Here is an 18,751-nt window from a genome sequence, read left to right as displayed (position 1 = left end):
AATAAAAGCTAAAAATAATGGAGGAAAATGAAGAATCTTCTGTCAAATCCAAATTCAAATTAAACTAGAACTATCACGCAATGTGATTAATACCCCCACCTAACACTGAGGGAGTCAGCTCAACTAGCAATGATTACTTAGTACACTTTTTATTGAAAAAACGAAAAACCAATTACCATGACAATGTATTGTTCAACATTGAATAAATGTATATTTTGCTCACTGATAGTAACATGTGCCATATCTCAAGTCAAGTGCTTAAAACCTGAGTGAGTAGAGTAAATAAATCAGCAATTTCAATGATTTTCAATAAAAATGCTGTTACCATGGCAACATAATGTTTGACATGAAGAAAAAATGAAGTTTGCACAACTATATATCATAGCTGTCACATGTAACAAATTTCAAGTCAAATGCTCAAAAGCTGAGGGAATTAGGTGAATTCACAATATTATTGTATGATTTTCATTCAAAATATGCTGTTACCATGGCAACACATTTTCCAACAATGACAAAGATCAACTTTGCACAGCTTAGGTAATATAGTGGTAACATGTGCCAAATTTGAAGCCAAATGCTAAAAAAGAAATTGAGTTAGCTGAATTCCAATTTTTAATGATTTTCATTCAAAATATGCTGTTACCATGGCAACGCATTGTTCAACAATGACGAAAGATGAAGTTTGCACATCTTTGTACTATAGCGGTCGTATGTGCCAAATATCAAGCCAAATGCTCTAAGACTGAGGGAGTTAACTGAATCCACATTATTTCTTAAGTGATTTTCATTCAAAATATGATGTTACCATGGCAACACATTGTTCAACAATGATGAAAGATGAAGTTCAATTAAAGGCTAAAAATAATGGAGGAAAATGAAGAATTTCTGTCAAATCCAAATTCAAATTAAATGAGAGAAGGAATATTAAAAAAAATGGTACAAATTTGAACTGATTTTCCAAATTACGAAAATTGTGAATATTAGGTTCTTGAATGTGTCTCATGAATTCGTAAATTACTACTAAATAGAGATATTCTGTTCATTTAATAATGTTTGTGCGTTTACTCCTTGTGTCATTTGAAGCTACCAATTTATATGAAAGGTACAGAGGATGAAATGGGAAATTATCGTCTTCTTTTTCTAAAATACTTGAGAAGGTGGTTTATAATCGTTTACTTATATTTTTAAATGAATGTGATATTTTAGCTGATAATCAATTTGGGCTCCAGAAAAAACATACAACCACCCATGCTATTTTATTACTTGTTGAGAAAGTTGTGAAAGCTATAGACTCAAAGTCACATACAGTCGGTCTGTTTCTGGACTACTCCAAAGCCTTAGACACAATAGACCACAAAATACTTTTGTACGAATTAAATCATTACGGTATTCATGGAAAGGCCTTGGAGTGGTTCAGAAGTTATCTTACCGGAAGAACTCAGTTTGTTACTGTGAATAACCATGACTCAGAAATAAACTCGATTTACTGTGGCATCCCACAGGGCTCCCTCTTAGGTCCTCTTTTATTCATTCTTTATATCAATGGCTTTCGCAACTCATCCTCTCTGCTGTCTTTTCTTCTGTTTGCAGATGACACAAGTCTTTTTTATTCTCACTCAGATCCTTATGTATTGCTTGATTCCGTGAATAATGGAACTGCAACTGGTATTTGAATAAGTTATTGCTCAATATGAATAAGACTAATTATATGGTTTTCAATAATACAATAAAGTTTCTTCCAGGTTTAGTATTAGTGAATGGATTGCACTTAAATCAAATAGATTCAACAAAATATTTTTTTATTTATAATAGCAATCTTTCTTGGAAGTCTCATGTTGATTATTTATGTAAGTTGTTTGTAAAAATGGAGTTATTCACAAACTGAAATATCTCTTCCCAAAGCCAATATTGCATTCTCTCTATTCAACTCTATTATTACCTTACTTAAATTACGGCATATTGGCCTGGGGGAATTGCTCAAAGAATAAAATTGATTAGTTATTTTTGATTCAGAAAAAGGCCTTGTGGATTATAAATCGTGCACATTTTTTGGATCATACAAATGAATTGTTTGTTTTCAGTAAATTACTAAAAGTTTCTGATTTATATTTGTATCACGTTGTAATTTTTATGTATATGTTGATCATTGGCGATCTTCCTAGTTTATTTTCCACAATGTTTGTTAAAAACAGTGAAATTTATAATTACCCTACAAGACAAAGTGGCTCACATCACTTTCCCCCCGTTTGTACAGTTTTAGCCCTTAAGACAATTACTTCTACCAGCCCTTCTTTCTGGAATGAGTTAGATTCTGTTCAGTTGCAATCAAGTTCTCCGAGTTCCTTTAAGCAAAATATAAAAGCCCATTTTTAAAAATCCTATGTTTAATTACTTGCCGTGATCATTTGATATATCTGTGCTTATTCACAATGATGCCTCGCTTGGGTGACTACATTTGCTTGACCAAAATTGTAACTTTATGTAGCATTGAAACCTTTTATCATGAACATTATAAACTATTTTGTACATTCCGTAGATTTTATTATAATCTCGACATACTGAATTTCGCATGTGTTTCTTCATCTTTCGTAATTAGCATGTTGTACTAAATGCTTATATTATTACTTTGGAACCTGCATCCTACAAGCATTGCTTTTTGGTAGGTTCCTCATATTACACATCATTATATTATATGTCCTTATCGTTTGTGAAATTATGTCTAAAATTGACTGTTGTGTTTAAACATATTCAATTTCGAAATCAAATGGAATATGAAACCTGAATATGAAATGTGGAATATGGAACATGAATAAAAAAAAAAAAAAGCTTGTGTTGACAAAAAATTGTTATTTTCCCCCTATAGTTTCCCACTTTGATTTTGTTTGAGGTTATAAAGAGACAAAGAGAACGAGAACTTATTTTTGCTATTTCATTCATGTCTCTCATTGTGTTAAACTGGTCTTTTATTATCATTGTTATCTTGAAGGACATATGCAAATGAAAGACAACATGCCAATTTTTGCAATCTTTACTTTTGTGCCTTGGAGAACAGAAACGAATGTGTTCACTCATGTGTAAAGCGGTCCTTTATATTGAATTACCAGGTTGATAGCTAATTAAACTACTGTAAAAGTGGATATTTTCGCGGGACTAATTTTTCGCGCTAGGCCGGTTCAGAAGAGTTTCGCGTGTTTTTAATTCCGCGGAATCAAGACATCACGCACAGGAACGTATGGCAAGCAAAAATATTCGCGTGTTTTTATTTTCGCGCTAGTTTCTGGTTGCGCGAAATGCGCGAAAATTTCAACACCGCGAAAATTTCCACTTTTACAGTACCTTTAATATGGTATATAATTACATTCATTTTCACCAAAATCTTCCATCAAAAATATGAACTTGCAATAGTGTTTACTTTCTTTTCTGCCGAGTGTATAAATGCTGGCTAATGATATTCATGGCTCAACAACTTTCCTTCAGCTTGTTGAAACATACTTGCAGCTCTTCACTTGTGTGTGCACATAATTCAAATAGAGAGGTTAAGTGGCTAATGCTGCCTGTACACCACGTTCCCGGTGGCCACAGCAGTCAAGTTTCAGTCCACAGTGGACAAAACAGGATGGACGGGAGAAAATGCAGTGAGATGGGATAGGCAAACGTGAAAGGCTGTGATTGTCGTGGATGCCGTGTCAGAATTTTAAACCGTCAAAAAAACTGCCACGGCAGTCCCGGTGGTAACGAGGAATCTTGTATGCTGTAATAAAACAGGGTGAACGCAACAAGGCACGATGGCATGTATCAGGCCATAACAAAACTTGGAGGCGATCTGTAGCAGGACAGGATGGAAAATATTGATAGTCTAGCCTGACCAGACGCTGTGAGAACAGGGTCTGATAGCTATTATGTTCACCGAGGCGAGGACTGGACCGAACGAGACTAGAATACTCAGGGGAGAAAATGGGAGACTGTCTTATCTACCTGTTTACCCGCACTATGTTTCGGGCAAACAGGACTGCCATGGCTGCCGAGAACATGGTGAAACATAACTTAACTTTGCAGAGTGAAATTTAATTTACTGTTGTAGGCGTAATTGATTAAGTGGTCAACTGCTGGATTTTCTAGTACCACACAAGAGCTAAAATTCAGGTGACTTGCCTCCTCCTGCACCTTCCTTTCAGCTGCTCTCCGTGCCTCCAGTTCCTGCAGCTGTTCCCTGACATGCTTCACTCTTGTTCTCTTCTTCTCCTTCTTTTCCTTCTTTCTGTGCTTGTGCTCCTTTCTGTCCCGTATGGAATTGCCTGGGTCTAAAAGCTTGTCAGCAGTCCTAAGGTAATGCTCAAAGGGAAGTAGGAGCCTGGATAGTGGCAAGGAAAAACACAAAACTAGACAAATATGGAAGTTGACATAGTGTTTCTTGCAAGAATCTCTAGCCCTACACAAAAGCATTAGGGGTGTTATCCTAGGCCGGAGTGCCATCACATCCAACATGCAATGTAAACACATCAAAACATACATTCTAGTGACAATATTGCAACCTAAAGTATTCTGATTTAAAGTGGTCCTTTCATAACTTTGACAGGAGCCCCATGGCGCCTTTGAATGTTTCAACAGATAATTGCTATTTCATCATCATCATCATCATCATCATATATGCAACCATGATGCAACTTCCCTATCAGTGGTATGTCATTACCTGTATTGTAGGTACCTCTTTGGGGGTACTCAAGAACAATTACGATGTATTATTCTTTACCTGTGAGGTTATCTAAATAAAATACAATTTAGCTCTTCTAATGAAGAGTGAAAGTCACAGTTTTCTGACCCACAGTAGCCCTACCCTATGGTCCTCATTGAGATCATGTGTACAGTGCACTTTGTGAATAACTTCATATTCCCCACCCCTCAGGAAGATTCCTGCCAAATTTGAAGAAAGCCATTTTGAAGGAAATTACACCCAGGTTATTTTTATCTATGGGCATTTCTCTTAAAATCTTTAGGCATCTGTTTTCTTTCCAGTGAAGGTATACATTCAATACCACCAGAACACCCTACATGATCTGAGAAAGATGTTACCCACGATTGTTTTTGATCCTTAAAACAGTGAATTGGAGCCCCAAAATGGTATCTTCTTCAGTGTTTATTTGTATTGGCACTCGTGGAGGGAATCTGAACCACATGAACAGCTTTGTCTCCTCTAACAGTCCGAAAAATTTCTGTCAAATTCTGTTACAATCTGAAAAAAAAATTGAAGGAAGAAGGCAAAAAGATCAATTTTAGTTTTTGGCCTTATTCAACACGTCATATCCTTTTAAAGACAATTGGGCCACCATTATCATGAACGAGAGACCCAGTGGATCTAGCGCTCATCCGAATATCCCAAGTTCACCTTCCACACATTCTTGCAGAAGAAGGACATAGCAAACTTGGGGGAGATTTCTGGTTTATAGAAGATTTTCTTTTAAAGATTGTATAATTTGGGGTTTCTAGGCCTGTAAGAGGCAAGTGGCGCATGGTGCACATTTCTGCAAATATTTTATCATCGTAATGATAATACCAACCAAGTTTGGTGGTAATTTGACCACGCATTTTCAAGAAAGTAATGAAAATGTGAAAAAGTTAAAACCAAGTTGAAAACTACAGCCATCAATGAATATACTCATAGACCTAACCTAGCTCCACGACTTCTAGTTCTAGAGAAAAATATTATATTCTTTTAAAAAGGATTCCTTTATTTTGGGGCTTTGGGGCCCCTAGGTCTACAGTACACCTTGTCATTGTGGGATTGTAGACGACAATATCTCACCATTGGCAAGAAGTTAAAATGACACATTTTAAAGATTAATGGCACAACAAGAACACAAAAATCTGTTGAGTGGTTAAATATACATTCCTTGAAGCAAGTTTTGTGAGATCTTTGACATTTGACCTTTGACCCCATGGCCCACAACTTTCTCCAAATAATCACAATCTGTTAATTTACATATAGCTGTACATTGATTTTCATGAGAATACTTCAAGCCATTTTCAAAATATGGAATAGCTTATAAAAAAACTAGTAACTGTCAATCACAAAATCTAACGAAATAGTATTAAGACTAAAACAGATTGTGAGTTAGTTAATTAGAATTTTAGTGCACAGCCTGTTAGTATTTTACTTTTGAAATGTACGCCTCATGTCATTTCTCACATGATACAAACTGTCTCTTTAACAATATTTTGAATAAAAAAAAAATAGACTGTCCTTTCTTTGTTTAAGCATTACTTTTTTTTTGTGTGTGTGATAGTGTCACATTCTTTACTTGAGAATGTAACTACTAGATATTGTGTTGCTGTTGTAATGGCCCTTAGAAGTAAAGTTCATTAATTTGTGGTGTTTCTTGTTTATTTAATTTCTATTTCTGTTTGGAATTTACTGAATGCATGAGTGTGGTATATTCCTTTTGTTTTTCCTTCCACTTGTGGTATGATTGTTGTGCATGCTCACAAGCTGTGCATGTGAATATGTTGGATTTCTGTGCCAATGGGCATTTTCCCAAGTGGTCAAACAAAACAGAAGAAAAGAATCACACCTCCTTCAGAAGGTGCACAAAAACTCAAGTTAGCATGCTGGAACAGCAGAACTATGCTAGACAACGCCGACGGCCACAGACTTCAACAACGGCCTTCATCGCTCATGAGCTCTCCAGACTTGACATAGACATAGCTGCTCTCAATGCAGTCCACCTTGCAGATGAGGTAACCTTAAAGAACATGGTGCAGGCTTCGCACTCTACTGGTCTGGCAAGCCTCAGTGTGAACGATGCCTATCAGGAGTTGGCTATGGTCAAGAATTCCATCACCTCCATGCTAAAAAACCTTCAACAGGCCACTCTGACCACATTATGTCCATGCCTTTCTCCCTTTACAATGGGCAACATATCACTCTGTTCAGCGTATATGCCCCAACTCTTCAGGTGGAACCAGGAGAAAAGGATAGGTTCTACACTAATCTGTGCATTGTTGTAATAGTGGACTGATTCAATGATGAACAAATATACAGTTGTTTAAAAATAAATTTTTAACAACTTTAATCCACAATTACAAACGAGTGTCACGGTAATGACTGCTGCTCTGACCATATCACTCAATAATACAATACATATGATATGAATACACTTGTGATAAATGTAGTGTGCTCATAATACAACACGCATCTTCTTCCCAAAAATCTGGGAAGACAACAAGGCTTGCGTCAGGCAAGACTAAGAAACCTGGTCAGGAATTCTTGGTAAACATGGTGTCGGAAAGTGCAATGACAATGGGTGCCTCCTGCTGGAGTTCTGCACAGAACAACTAGTCAGCACAAATACCCTTTTTTAACAGAGGGACAGTCTAAAGACTACTTGGATGCAACCCTGGTCCAAAATACTGGCACCTGCCCAGTGCTGACCATCAGCTTGTTCGCTGCAAGCTAAACCTTCATTTCAAGCCCAAGTTGAAAAATGGCGAGCCCCCCTCCCCCCCCCCCTAGAAATTCAACATTGGTTACCTGCTGTCAGCAGAAGTGAGAGGCAATTTCCTAACAAATCTCCAAACAAGGCTTGTAGATGCAAACTACCTCAAGTACAAGGACATTTCTCCTGAAGTCTTTTGGGATCAGCTGAAAACAGCCATACAACAATCCTCTAAAGAGGTACTGGGATTCTCCTCCAGGAAGAATAAGGATCAGTTCAACAAAAACAATCACATATTCTAAAGCTACTGGTTAAGAAGCGACCTGCCCACCAGGCTCATCTTATGAATATTTCCTTCACAGTGAAAAAAAGTATTTTCTGTCTTGCATGCAGTCATCTTCAGCGCAAACTTTGAGAGATCAAAAATAAGTGGGCTCAAACCTTGCCAAACAAACTCAGCTTTGTGCCGAACATTGATGACCTAAGGGGTTTTTATGAGGCTCTGAAGCCCCTCACATCAAGTTCAAAGTCATCTTCCTAGCTCAGATGGCAAAGCCCTCCTTAGCGACAAGACCTCCATCATCACCCGAAGGTCAGAGCACTTTTAGTCTCTCTTCAGTGCCAACCACACAGTACAGGAATCTGCTCTGCTCCAGTTTCCCAAACAGCCCTTAAAACTTGAGCTGGATGAGATCCCCACCCTTGAGGAGACACGTAAAGGGCTGGATGCATAAACGCTAGCAATTGCTTGTTTTTATGCATACGGATTCAAGCAATAGGCTAGCACAAGCAATTGCTTGCGAGCAAAAGCTTTTGCTAGCAAGCACAAGTAATTGCTTTAGAGACCAAGCATTTGCCTAACCCTAAAAAGGCCGGGGCGGGGGGGGGGGCTATATCAAACCCTCCTCGACATTTTTCATGACTATTCCACCACGTGAAATTTTTTGACCACGCCGTTCGCTGACTTTCTACTTTCAAGTCTCGCACATCTTTTGACACCTTTTTCGTGAAAATCATGCATACCCTTACGACGCTGCACAACCTTTTATACATGCCTGTCAGACAAAATGGCTCGAAAACGTGATTTTGTGTATAAAGTCTATGCAAATGGAGTTTTCTCACCTTATTCATAGAGATATGATTACTTTCACTTTCATAGGCTGAAATCAATTAATTTTGGCATAATCATGCTTGAAAAAGGTTCTGTCATAAATTCAAAAATAAAAGGTCGAAAAACAAAGAAATACATAAGAAATTCATAAAACAATAACATACATAAGAAATTAAGTTTGATAGGAATGCTACAAAAAATGTTATCACCAAAGATTAGGATTCTAGGAGCTTCACTTTCTGATTTAGAGCAAAATGTATGAATTTATGCATATATTAGCATAGTTAATTAATATAAAGAAAATTTTCATTTCTTTTTGTATAGTGTGGTAGATTATGCCACAGGTAATGCATGTGCAAATTTTCATGGCGATTGCACGATCGATGGTCCAGATCTCGGGCACAGAACACCCCAAAAAGCCCGGCCTGGTTAGGGTTAAAGGGATGGTATAGTATTGGTGGAGCCAAGGATTGGGCTTTTAAATTTTTGCGAGATACCAAGAATCCACTCATGAAATAGCACAGAGCATACCATTCTAAGACGAATTCAAAGTTTATTTGATGAAAATCGTTTTTGGAATGGCTGAGACATCCAAAAACAAAGTAAAACAAGGAAAAGTAGAAATTACGCGGTGCGTAATATATGTCCCCGCCGGAAGTAGCATTTAGTAGCAAAATGTACAATATAGGTAAAAAGATCAAGGTCAAAGGTCAAAGAAGTCAAAGGTCAAAATTCTATGTAGAAGTTTTGAAGCCCTCACCTAGTGCCATCACATAAAGCAAACGGAATCGAAATCGGGTTAGAAATGGCGAAGGAGTAGCATTTTGTAGCCAATGTACAATATAGGTAAAAAATCAAGGTCAAAGGTCAAAGAAGTCAAAGGACAAAATTCTGTGTAGAAGTTTTGAAGCCCTCACCTAGTGCCATCACATAAAGCAAACGGAATCGAAATCGGGTTAGAAATGGCGAAGGAGTAGCGTTTAATAGCAAAATGTACAATACAGGTCAAAAATCAAGGTCAGAGGTCAAAGAAGTCAAAGGTCAAAATTCTGTGTAGAAGTTTTGAAGCCCTCACCAAGTGCCATCACTTAAAGCAAACGGAATTGAAATCGGGTTACAAATGGCGAAGGAGTAGCATTTTGTAGCAAAATGTACAATTTAGGTCAAAAATCAAGGTCAAAGGTCAAAGAAGTCAAAGGTCAAAATTCTGTGTAGAAGTTTTGAAGCCCTCACCTAGTGCCATCATATAAAGCAAACGGAATCGAAATCGGGTTAGAAATGGCGAAGGAGTAGCATTTTGTAGCCAATGTACAATATAGGCAAAAAATCAAGGTCAAAGGTCAAAGAAGTCAAAGGTCAAAATTCTGTGTAGAAGTTTTGAAGCCCTCACCTAGTGCCATCATATAAAGCAAACGGAATCAAAATCGGGTTAGAAATGGCGAAGGAGTAGCATTTTGAAGCAAAATGTACAATATAGGTCAAAGGTCAAGGTCAAAGGTCACAACTGAAATTCTTTATAGAAGTTTCAAAGCTCCCATGTAGTGCTATCATATAAAGCAAACAGAATCAAAATCGGGTTAGAAATGGCGAAGGAGTAGCATTTTGAACATTTTGATCAGACACGGACGCACGGACGGACGCACGGACGGACACACGGACGCACGGACGGACACACGGACACACACACGTACGGAGCCCGTTTCATAGTCCCCTGCTCGAACTCGTTCGGCGGGGACAACAAAGCCATAGTATTAACTAGAAATACCTCCGCCATAATGCATGATTCTCCTAATAGGTCTGTAGTACATGATGTGGACAATGTGTTATTATATTTTCACAAAATTGGCAAAATATTAAAATGATGTTTGTCACAAATGTGTTGAATGTTCACCTTCCTTGACCTAGGTTTAATTGGATGAATGGGAGAGCATGTATTTGGGGATTTTAGGACTTTTGCTTGACCTTGACCCTTTCATAAGTTTATGCATTGGGTAATTCTCAAGGTACGGAAAAAAGTGCAATTTCTGTATTGAATAGTAAATTGTTACCATTTTCATGTGGCCTTTGACCCTTGACCTTTGACCCTAAAATTCATAAGAGAATCACTGTCAGGCAGAACATGCATAAATACGTACTAAGTTTCAAGATAACTTGAGCCACTTCCGAGATATGGAGGAAGAAGAAAAGTTTAGCACTTTCACTTGATCTGACCTTTTGACTTTTTTTTGAAAATAAAAACTTCCCAGAGAATCTCTATTGGGTTATACATGCATACACCAAGTTAAAAAAAAATCCTGCAGGCAGTGCATAAACATGAGGGAAATAGTAAGATTTTGAAGTGTTGCCCTTGACCTTTGACTCCTGACCTTTGACCCCATGAACCCAAAATTCCCTAGATAATCACTGCCAGTCAGTACATGCATATATACTATGTTCCATGAAGATACCTTGAACCATTTCCAAGATATGGAGAAACTAGAAATGTCGCTATGGCGACTGATGCCTCCGCCATAATGCATGATTCTCCCAATAGGCGTATAGTACAATGTCTTCACAATGTGTAATCCATGACAGTTTCACATAACTGGCAAAATATTGAAATGACAGGTCTGTCAGAAATGTCTTGATCTGGGCTTGCTATAATTTTTTTAAGAGTGCAGGTACACATATTTGGGGAATTGAGAATTTTTACTTGAATTCTGATGGACCTTTTTATTAGTTTATGCATTGAGTAATTTCCAAGGTATGAAAAAAGAGTGTAATAATGGTACAAAATATATATATATATATATATATTCTTTTTTTTTTTGGGGGGGGATTGAAACCTGGCCTTTGACCCTAAACCTCTGACCTTTGACCTTCAGGCTGGAAATTTTCCAGAGAATCTCCATTAGGTAATGCATGTATTAAGTTTTGAAACTAATAATGCAAGCATTGCATATACTAAGTATATGAGGGACATAATAAAATTTTGAGGAGTTGACCTTGACCTTTGACCCCTGACTATTGACCCATGACCCCTAAATTCCCTAGATAATCCCTGCCAGTCAGTACATGCATATTTACCAAGTTCCACGAAGATACATTGAACCATCTGCGAGAAAAGTGATATTGCAACATTTTCACCTCACCTTTGACCTTTTGACCTTTGACCTTATGACATGAAACTCTCTCTGGAGAATCTTTACGCAGTAGTACATGTCCACACCAAGTTTCAAGAAAATACCTTTGGGGCATTGCATAGATATGGGGAAAATTGCAACATTTGTAGCATTTGACCTTGACCTTTTGACTTTGACCTCTTGCCAATGTCACTAAAATCTACTCAACTAATTGTCCCATCATACATCATCCTTGGACCAAGTTTGGTGAAAGCTGCTTCATCCAGTTTTGAGTTATCACGTAAACAGATAAATTTTAGGATTTGACCTTGATCTTTGACCTTTGACCTCTGTCCGATTTCACTGAAAAACTAATCAAGTAATTGTTTTACCATACATCATCCTCCAACAAAGTTTGGTGAAATTTGCTTGATGCAGTCTTGAGTTATCGCGTAAACGGATACAATTTCATGATTTGACCTTGACCTTTGACCTTTAGCTGATTTCACCCAAAATCTAATCAAATAATTGCCCCATCATACTTCATACTTGGACCAAGTTTGGTAAAATTCCAGTAAATATTACTCAAGTTATCGCGTAAACGAAAGCGGACGGACGTACGTACGGACGGACGGACAACCCGAAAACATAATGCCTCCGGCACCACTTCGTGGCGGAGGCATAAAAAGTGAAATTTTAACATTTTTACTTGACCTTTTGACCTTTGACCTCATGACTCCAAACTTTCACCAAATAAACTTCATTGGGTAATACATGTATACACTAAGTCTCAAGAAAGTATCTTCAAGCATTGCATAGATATGGGGGAAATAGTGAAATTTTGAGCATTTGACCTTGACCTTTAGCATGTACTTTACCCCTAATGCACATACATGCCAGGTTCCATTAGGATTCCTCAAAAGGTTTTTTAGTTACGCTGTCCACAAAATTCATTAGGGACGGACGGAAGGATGGATAACCTGAAAACATAATGCCTCCGGCACCACTACGTGGCGGAGGCATAAAAGAAAAAGGTGGGTCCCACATTTTATTAGGATCGCTCTGTTTTGGATATATCAGCCATTTTAAAATAAATTTTCATCAAGTAAACATTGAATTCCTCTTAGAATTGCATGCTCTTTCGCATTTTCATAAGAGGTTTCTTATTATGTCACAAAAATAATATTATAATAGTAAGGAACCTGAAGTTAGGTCTGAACCAAAACTATCCAATCCCTTTAAAAATGTATCCAGAAAACGGTCCTTTTGCTTGTTCTTGCTAGCTATTGCTTATGATTTTCCAAGCTCTGTAAAACGAGCTTGAGCTTTTGCTTAACTGGGATGTTCCCTTTCAAGTATGATTATCATATTCATAAAAGAAAGACCAAACTTGTGCAGGAGTGGTATAAATCCACAAGAAAATCCTCCTAAGTAGTGTAAGAAACTTTTTCATTTCAACAAGTGGAATGTCCAGTGGTTAACATGCAAAATGTGATGAGAAACAGGTAGGATGTCTGATGTCTATGGAGAGCAAGGAGACCTCTCTCCACGTGTGACCTGGCAGATCCTGGCTAATATATGCAGGGATGGGAAACAGCCATTACATGTGTGTTTGCGTCTGTGTGTGTGCATTTATGAGTGTCATTTCATAGCTCCTTTGCTATGTCACGAGATGTTTGCGCACACACGCCCTTTCAAATACATGCTGTCACACCCGCCTTTGTTTTTGTGCTCACACAGGCGTGATGTCCCTTTTGTTGAAAAACGCAAGCAATTGCTTGTGCAGGACAAGCAAAAGGTATAAGCATGAGCAAAAGGTTATGCATCTGAATTTAAGCAATTGCTTGAGCTAGAGTTTTAATTTGCTAGACGAGCATGTGCTTTTGCTTGAAGCAATTGCTTACAAGCAATTGCTAGTTTTATGCATTCAGCCCATTGCAATTGGTCAAATGAAAACCGGCAAAGCAGCAGGTGTGGATGGAATACCCCTAGAAGTCTGGAAGGTTGGTGGAAAAATCCTACATACCAAGCTACATGAGTTCTTCACTCTTTGCTGGAACCATGGCAAGTTACCTCAGGATCTTTGTGATGCAATTATCATCACCTGTACAAAAACGCAGCAGAGAAATGAGAGTGCACCAACTACAGAAGAATCACACTGCTTTCCATTGCAGGCAAAATCCTTGTTTGAATTCTTCTCAACAGACTGATGCCTAGTGTCGCAGAAGCTGTTCTCCCAGAATCACAGTGTGGTTTTCGTGCAAACAGAGAAGTGCTGACATGGTCTTTGCCCTCAGACAGCTCCAGGAACAGTGCAAAGAACAAAACAAGGGACTTTACATTACCTTTGTTGACCTCACCATGCCTTCGACACAGTGAACAGGAAATGGATCTGGCAAATTCTGGAGTGCCTTGGTTGCCCCCTTTGTTCCTCAATATGGTCATCCAACTGCATGAAAACCAGCAAGGCCGGGTTAGATATAGCAGTGATTTCTCTGAACTCTTCCCAATTGACAACCGCGTAAAGCAAAGCTGTGTTCTTGCATCGACCTTGTTTACCATCTTGTTCTGCTCAAACAAGCCATGGAAGACTACAATAAGGGAGATGCTGTTTACATCTGGTATGGCACATATGGCAGTTTATTTAATCTGAGGCATCTGTGAGCTCACACAAAAACATATGAGCTACTCTTAGCAGATGAAAACCAAGTTTCTCCATCAGCCGGCTCCTAGACAGGATTACCAGTCCCCCCACATCACCATTGGGCAAACAAAACTCAAAACAGTCAGTCAATTTACCTACCTCGGCAGCACCATCATATCAGATGGAAGGATCAACAAAAAAGTAGACCACAGACTTACTAAGGCAACTAGTGCCTTTGGTAGACTGCACAAAAGAGTCTGGAACAACCACCTGAAGAAACAGACCAAGATGAGCATGTACACAGCTTTTCTCACAGCAACTTTCCTGTACAGCTCCAAGTGATGGGCTCTCTACTACCATCACCTACATCTCCTTGAATGCTTCCATCAGTCCTAAACATCCACTGGAGCGACATTGTCACCAACATAGAAGTACTGAGCTGGCAGAAATCCCAAGCATCGAAACTATGCTGATGAAAACCCAACTGTGCTCGGCTGGCCATGCCATGTCTCAAAAATGGAAGACCATTCCCTTCCTAAGGTCATGCTGTACAGTGAGCTCTCTTCTGGACACCGAGATAGAGGTGGACCCAGGAAGATATATGACTGCTTGAAGAAAGCCTTGAGCACCTGCCACATTGACCACTGACAAAGGCTGTTATCGCCTCTGATCGCACATCTTGGCGCCTCACTGTCCAACGGGCAGCAGCCTCCTTTGAAATTGATCGCAGGCACACCTCAATAGAAAAAGACAACAGAGGAAAGACCTTACATCCGACCGCAATCAACCAATTTTCCTGTGCAATCGCTGCCACCGTGCCTGCCTGTCCCGCATCAGACTCATCTGTCACTTTCGAGCCAGCAGCAGATGTGGACTTTCTTAAATCTTTGTTCGCGAAGCAAAGCCATACAACTGTTAAAGGTGAGAAAACAGTGATTAGGTACCCTGATTTTGCTTATCACTGTAAGAGATTGTCATGAAAATTATTGTGTACCTTGATATTGATATATGACATAATAATGGAAAATTTCACGTTGTTTAGTCACGTTGCTCAATGAACGATATTTTTGTGTACTTTTTAATGAAAAAAAAAAATGCTGTACCATGGCAACACATTGTTGGACATTGCCGACAGAAGTGTCTTGCTCATTTAAAAATGATACTGGTCAGTAACATTTGCAAAATCTTAAGTCAAATCTAAATAACCCGAAGCTACTTGTCGCTCATAGATCTATCCGACACCACGGACCGGATATATGGAATTCTCTTCCCGGACAAATTAAAGCACGCACATCACTTTTTTTCTTTTAAAGCAAACATGAAAAAGTACATTATATCAAGTTATGGGAATTAGCTGATATCTGACCTTTGTAACCAAAAATTAAATAGATTAATTGTTAATGTTTTGATACCCCCCAGTCTCCTTACATCAAACTATTCAATAAACATAATATTTAAGTTTTCTTATCTTTACAAGGTACCTAGTATCGCGCGCCTGGTGGGCTCTTCCACTTGCACCAGCACTCACCTCACACACCTCATTCTTTGTATATATAGCAGGGATCTCGCCAGCGTATATCACCCTTGTCGGCGCCGACAAGCGTGCGGTTTGAATAAACCATTGCCGACAAGGGTAAAACTTGCCGACAAGGGTAACACCACGCGTGAACTTGCCGACAAGGGTAACACCACGCGTGAACTTGCTTGACGAGCTAAGTTCGGATCAATTTCTCGCCTTTTTTACTCTTTATTATCTGGCTAGAAAAGAAGCTAGATGTTGAAAGGAGCAGCAGTTTACAAGCGCAAAAAGGTATCCACGTAGTCACCGCACCGATCACAACAACGCGGCTCAACATAGCGACGTACATGTACTAGCAGCACATACACACCATGTAAACCACACACTTGCTCACTCACATGCGCTCTGATTCGGGATCCACATCCACCTCCCTGGTTGCATGCACCATGGACCTACAACAAATGCATGCACCCAGCCGGCCACAGACAGCCGCCTGTGTGACGGAAAGAGGGTCGGAGGCCAAGGGAGGGAAGGCTGACACGTGCTCGCTTGTTGTCACGCTTGTTGTCGGGTTACGCAAAAACAAACGATATGAAATGCATGCCCCCCTCCGCCAAAGGTTGTATTTATTTTTTATTTTTTTATTTTTTTTTTGCTGCTTTGGTTTGTTCGTTTATCTGCCTGTCTGTCTCTCTATTCGCAAAATAAGTGAACATTTGGGAACACTTAGGATGAAATTTTCAGGAACAGTTGGTTGGTAAAATGGCGCAAGGAACAGATGATTAAATTTTGATAGTGATCAGGATTTATAATACCACCGGAATTCACCTCCAGGATCCAAGATTTTTAGACTTTGTTTCGTATATTTGAAAGGATTCGTATCAATCCTTTAGGAAGCTGGCCATCGGCAATGACGCAAAACATTAGATGCGTTCAAAGCATTGCCGCAGAGAGAAAATTAACTCCATCTTTCGTTTAAAAAAAGGAAAGAAAAAAGAACGTGCGATGGAGTAAGCAAATGCAAATTGTTATTTTTATTTTTGGTAGTTTCAGCGGGTTATTTTTTTTTCTTTTTATTTAAAAAGCCATGCGTTCCATTTGAGCCTTTTCACTTTCCATGGATTTGTAAACGTCATTCGTGAATATTCCATTTTTCTTCTCCGGGCCGACATTTATAGTAATTCTGTCATGATGGTCTTTCAACTCAAGTTCAACGTAAGTAATTCTCCACGTGCTTCTGGCTTGGTTTGTTAACAGGTGCGTTAGGGGGGCCTTCATGGGCAGAAAATAAATGGATAATCATTCATCAATGTTCCCAGTTGGTTTACATGCTATTTACACGCTGTTTGCGACCACTGAAGCAAGGTGGCAGTACGCGCGGCATTCCTTAATCTGACACCTGGCTTTCGTGGAAATGTTGTGGAAATTTCCACAAGCCATGATATCAAGTTTCCCCACTGCCTGTGGTCGTGTTTTTTTTTTTTTTAATTCTTCATTACAAATATCAATTTGTTCAACTTGAAAAGTGTAGATAATTTGCTTTGAGCACGTGTTTCTTTCTTTGTTTTGGTTTTTTTTCATTGCAGCGTCGGTAATATTTTGTTTTGTTCATCGTCCGTGCATGGCAGGGGTTCATGGAAGGAGAACGATGGGAATGACTGGGGAGAAAATAAACTGCAAGAAGGAAGCATCTTTTGAGCAAGCTGTCTTTGTTTTTCTCTACACCAGCATCATGGTGTGTCTGTGTTTATTCATTTTTTTTTTATCATGCTCTTGCTTCAAGGAGCTACGCTTTTCCCGCGTAAAATTAATAATGGATACCGCACGCAGAGGCCCACGTTTTGACGTGAAGAACCATACATTCTTCATCTATTTATAATAATTTTTTTCAATTTAAAATAAAGAATGTTTGGTTGTTCAAGTAATATAAAAAAATATTATTTTGACATTTCATGCGCTTCACTGCCGAGCATTTTCTTTTTTTTTTTTCTTTTACGGGAGAGAGCGAAATGTTCTTCTCTTTAGCAATGACGGCCTACCTAGGCATATATACATATCATATATTGTGACGCAGTTTTGATTTTCGTGAACACGTGAATTGTTCTCCTTCCAGATCAGTTCTTGATTTAGTGAAAGTTAACAATGTTTTTCACATTCACAAAAGCAGTTTGGTTAGCCTGTGTTCAGTTCGCTGCCAATGAAATTTCTAATTAAAGCGATGCCCCAAACGGGTTTACTGTAAGGGTTTGTTCCGAAATAATAATAGAATAATACTACATTCCTTATTATTCTGAAAGTTCGTTAATTGGACAATAATAAAGAAACAATGTCCGTTAATTTCCAAACAAAATCAGTTTTGTTATTTCGAACGTTCTGCCAGTGAAATTTCCGAATGAAACAGTAACAGTTTTCTTACTCTGAGGGTTTGTTACTCCAACAGAAAAAAAAAATAGTAATGAAATAGTACTAGATTCTATATTCTAAAGGTTCGTTAACCGAAAGATAATAAAGAAAAAAAAAAATGTCCGTAAATTTCAAAACGAAATCAGTTGTCATTTCGAAAGTTCTGCCAGTGAAATTTCGGAATAAAATGACGGCACAAAACAGCTTATATTCGTATTCTAAGGGTCTGTTAATCCGACAGAAATAGCAATGATAAAATAATACATTGCTTATAGATTCTTTATTCTGAAGGTTCATTAACCGAAAATTAGATAAAGAAAAATGTCCGTAAATTTCAAAACAAAATCAGTGCGTCATTTCCAACGTTTTGCCAGTGAAATTTCGGAATAAAACGACTGCCCAAAAACAGTTGCAGTTTTCTTACTCTGAGGGTTCGTTACTCCGACAATTAATGATAAAATGATGCTAGATTCTTTATTCTGAAGGTTCGTTAATCCAAAAATGATTGAGAAAAAATGTCCGTTCATTTCACAACGAAATCAG

General features: G+C 38.4%; 1 protein-coding gene across 2 annotated transcripts in view; it reads right to left on the bottom strand.

The window, feature by feature from the left end:
• The window catches only part of LOC140241639 (uncharacterized), a 214,646-nt gene that overhangs the window by 7,854 nt on the left and 188,041 nt on the right, over positions 1 to 18,751 (bottom strand). For both annotated transcript variants that reach the window (XM_072321378.1, XM_072321379.1), the window contains exon 8: positions 4,153 to 4,351. In XM_072321378.1, coding sequence (XP_072177479.1) covers positions 4,153 to 4,351 — 199 coding nt within the window. The remainder of the gene's footprint in view (positions 1 to 4,152; positions 4,352 to 18,751) is intronic.

This window comes from Diadema setosum, chromosome 18 (assembly GCF_964275005.1).
Source record: "Diadema setosum chromosome 18, eeDiaSeto1, whole genome shotgun sequence".
NCBI lineage: Eukaryota > Metazoa > Echinodermata > Echinoidea > Diadematoida > Diadematidae > Diadema > Diadema setosum.
This window is presented reverse-complemented; position numbering and strand designations above follow the sequence as displayed.